This window comes from Haliotis rubra, unplaced genomic scaffold (genome assembly GCF_003918875.1).
Source record: "Haliotis rubra isolate DU_JTF1 unplaced genomic scaffold, ASM391887v1 Scf333, whole genome shotgun sequence".
Classification (NCBI taxonomy): domain Eukaryota; kingdom Metazoa; phylum Mollusca; class Gastropoda; order Lepetellida; family Haliotidae; genus Haliotis; species Haliotis rubra.
The window spans coordinates 663,727-667,757 of NW_025767006.1; the positions used below are offsets into that span (position 1 = coordinate 663,727).

Sequence of the window (4,031 nt, forward strand, 5' to 3'; positions counted from 1 at the left end):
AACAATTACATCGACAGGACAGGGCATGATTGCCCTTTTAGCTAACACCCGGTGTCATGGCTGATTGTCACTGATCCCTTCATACAATTTCCATAGCTATTTTGAAATCTGTTCCGTCGGATAACTGAGATTCTTTATTCTATATTTACAAACAGATAAGCCGTTTTGAATTTAGTATGTCTTTATTTGACTCTCTCCAATCACAGATGCACATACGTGCAGTCTGTAATGTTTGAGAAACAGACTGACAGATCCTTGATATGCATTTTAGTCATCACATAATATCCAATCAAATGACGTATCTGGAATAACCTCAAACCCAATGGCTTCATGCATCTTGATAGACGCTGTATTGACACGTTGTATCATGACAAACACCTCTTTGTTCTTTTTTTGCAGATGTTTTAGAGCGAGCTGGGACATGGCCACCTTTCCGTACCCATTGCCTCGGTGTTCTTCCAGCACGTACAGCACCCCCAGACACCCGTAGTGATAGGTGAGGGCGTATCCTAGCAGCGCCCCCTCCCGGCTGTACAGACACGTGGAAGGAAGTGTGGTTATTAAGTGCTTGATGTAGGCTTCGGACACGTCTCCATTGCGTAGTTTCCACCTGGAATTCACCTGAGTAGCTTGGTCTGTCGTCAGGCTGGACATGGTACAGCCTTCAGGAATGGGCCTTTGAGAACAATTATTATCATATATCAAACTTCGAGTTATCCGAATTATCTCGAACCTATCGACACAACCGACAAAAGGGACAGACAGGGACCAGGCTATTACTTCGAAACAACAGTTATATCGACATATCAAAGATGAACAAAACGGCGTTTGACGTATCTACATATAGTACACTACGGTTACAACGAAGGGACCACTTCTTTAGTTCGTTATAACCACAGTTCGTTCTTTGTACTTCAACTAAAATATACAACAAGTGGCAGGTAGCAATGAAACAATTCGTATAAATTATGAGTTTTAATGTTGACAAATTAATCTCTCAAATATCATTATGAAGACATATTCACCATTTACCAAGTCACGATTTGTAATGATCCCTGTGATATATCAGGATTGTCAACTGACTGACTGAGTTTGATTTTACGCCGCTTTTAGCAATATTTACCCATTAGGCTACCCCACCGCCCCAGGATTGTCAACAATATGTTTTAAGATATATTTTTTTATAGTAGCAAAAGTGTTTGTGTGTCTACCAAGCCCAAATGATCTTTGGTATAAATGTACCTGAGTTTCAGTGTATCTTGCGTGACCCTCATTAATATATAGTCACCTAGGACAAAGGTGGGTACCCGGTAGAGTTGAATCACTTCTGACAGAACTGGCACTAGACGTCGGTCCACACCTGATAAAGTGAAAGCAGGTTTAATGTAAGAGCCCTGATGCATGCACGCCACTGTACAAGTGCAATAATCTGGATTGCATTGCCTCAAGATTTTCAGTCTGCGTTGAGTGTTTGCTTGTTTGTTTGTTTTTGAACGCCACACAAAAATATTCCAGCTATATGGTGGCGGTCTGTAAATAACCGAGTCTGGATCAGACAATCGAGTGATCAACAGCATGAGGATCGATTTACGCAATTGATATACGATGAAGTGTGTCAACCAACCAAGACATGCCGAAGACCAACTCTAACCCGGATCTTTACGGGTCCCAATGAAGTGAAATGTAAACACAAACGATATGGTGATATGCCTTACATTCAAATCGTTTCCCCTTGGACCAGTCCAGATTGTGTAGAAGGCCTCTCAGTGCTTCGTCGTCAGTAGCGTACAGGTTCACAAGCGGCTCTAGATACTTCAGCTGTTGACAGTCATATGTTATAAACAATTTACCCCTATGGAAATATCAGAACCTTTATCATAGCGAGTGTATCTTGAATTATTTGGAAAGTTTCTGTTGTATTGTAAAAATAGAACCCCTTCATGAATCAACACAAGGGGGGCTAATTGTGAAATGACAACATAACAATTTAGAGGTGTGTGGAAGTTATGTAATTTATTTATCAACTTACCTGCGATTAGCTAAACTGTCATGGACAGGTACAGAGGAACAGAGGCAATGTAGGATAGAAATTAAACATAGTTTAGCCTTGTTATAAGTTAAACATGTTATTTTTACACTGACAAAAACGTGAAATACCTGAATGTCATTGTCTTTCGCCCGAACGACCATCGCCCTGCAATCCGGCCATCTGTCCACAACGAATTCGTAATCTATGATACGGTGTTCCAGTGCGGCTTCCACTTCTCCCACAATCTGAAACGAGAACGGGGCAAAAGACTCAAGTCGTCATCTCTGTTTAAACCATACTCTCCCTCGGTATCGACCTCTTGTTTATGTGACCGGGGAAGCAAATACATCAACGTCACCTTAATCCACCTGTGAGATGTCTTGAGTACCTCCAGCATTTGTGTCAGCTGAGCTTCAACGAGTTTAACCGCCATTTTGGTTACATGATCTTGAGTGACTAGGTCTCTCTTCGTAACGCGCATGTGAGGCATCCTTTCTTATTTACATAATTGTCTGCCGTTATCCTTGTCCTCATTTCTCTCTGTACATTGCCTCACAATCAGAGTTTATAGGTGACTATTTACAGGTGACTATTTCAACTGACTGATATGTTTATCTTGCCGACGTTACGTTACGATCACAGCTGATCATCTTCAGATCGGTGGGGCATTTAACACTGGAAATACGATAACATCGTCTTTTACACGTTATTTCTGCGGCGTCTCACGACAGCCACTCCTTGAATAAAAAAGTATACTCGGCGTTCTTAATGAAGGGTCAAGCTATTGGTAACACTATTTCTTAAAAGTTGTAAAATTTTCGTTTTTCTTTGAAATATATACAACTGAATGTTTTACAAACTTTATGGAAAAACACATCAGGCCGTTGAAATGACATTATTACGTTCTTTAACGTCCGATACATTCTGTTATAAATGGCACATTTTTTATTCAAATTGACAATATGGAACTCCACCTGCCACTTAATGCACGTCCAAGTCGCTCTATCTATGGCTAGTGGAGGACAATACACATGCATTGATGCTTTTTCACTGTCGTTCACTGTTCAGGTACCTGTTTGAAATCGCAGCCTAAAATGAGACGTTTTTGACACTTGCTGAAAGGGGGCAGGCTTATAGGCCTTTTGAAATCTAGTCAAACTCAGCGGCAGGTTACTGTCCGCTTTAATGTGAACCAGAGTGCTATTGGTAGACTGTGGCAGCAGCAGATCTTCAGACAGAACACACTTCAATGTTAACAATGTAAGGATATCCAGGAGCACCGTTCGTCGACGTTTAAGGGCATGGCTTGGGCAGGGACAACTCCTACTGAACGTACTCCACTGCACGTGGTCGGCGGTAATCTTACCTGACAACGAGATTCTGGCTCCTATAGCAGTACGATTCCTGTAAGCTATTCATGGCTTTTATGGTCGACCCTCTTTACTGCAAGAGGACAACGCTAGGCCTCATACGGCCCGGATTGTCACAGTATTCCTTGGAGTGGCCAGCATGCTTGCCAGACCTCAAACCAATTGAGAATGCCTGGGATGAACTCGGTCGGCGTGAGTACACATGTCACCCAGCACCAGTGGAGCTCTCAATGATGACTCCGATGACTCCGCAGAGCTCTAGTAGAGGAATAGTATGAGATTCCGCAAGCTTTCTTTATGACCTTGATAAGGAACATGAAGACAGGGTGTACCTGTGTCTTGGACGCGCGAGGAGGGTACACACGATATTGAATGACCAAGTGATTCATGTTTGTCATTTTAATTTTGGGGGCCTATTCAACTGATGTTTGCCAGTGCTGTTTGAACGTTTTGTCTGTATGTCACGATGTGTCACGTTTGTCAGCACATTAAACATTATTATGACACTTTTAGTGCTTTTATTTCTGAGAAACGTTTCTTTACATGCGCTATATATCATTTGACCCTTTATTAATTACGCTAAGTATACATTTCAGAGTGTCACCAAAACGACTTGCGGTATCGCTTTGAAG

The 4,031-nt window shown here is 41.9% G+C and overlaps 1 protein-coding gene across 1 annotated transcript; it reads right to left on the reverse strand.

The window, feature by feature from the left end:
* Positions 1–267: 267 nt before the first annotated feature.
* Positions 268–654, reverse strand: LOC124284286 (glycine N-acyltransferase-like protein 3). Its single transcript, XM_046720357.1, has one exon. It carries the CDS (start codon positions 652–654, stop codon positions 268–270), a length of 387 nt encoding a protein of 128 aa, XP_046576313.1.
* Positions 655–4,031: the final 3,377 nt, after the last annotated feature.

What these genes read in the sequence shown, in the direction of transcription:
- LOC124284286 (XM_046720357.1), bottom strand. Translation starts at nt 654, where the DNA reads ATGTCCAGCCTGACGACAGACCAAGCTACTCAGGTGAATTCCAGGTGG.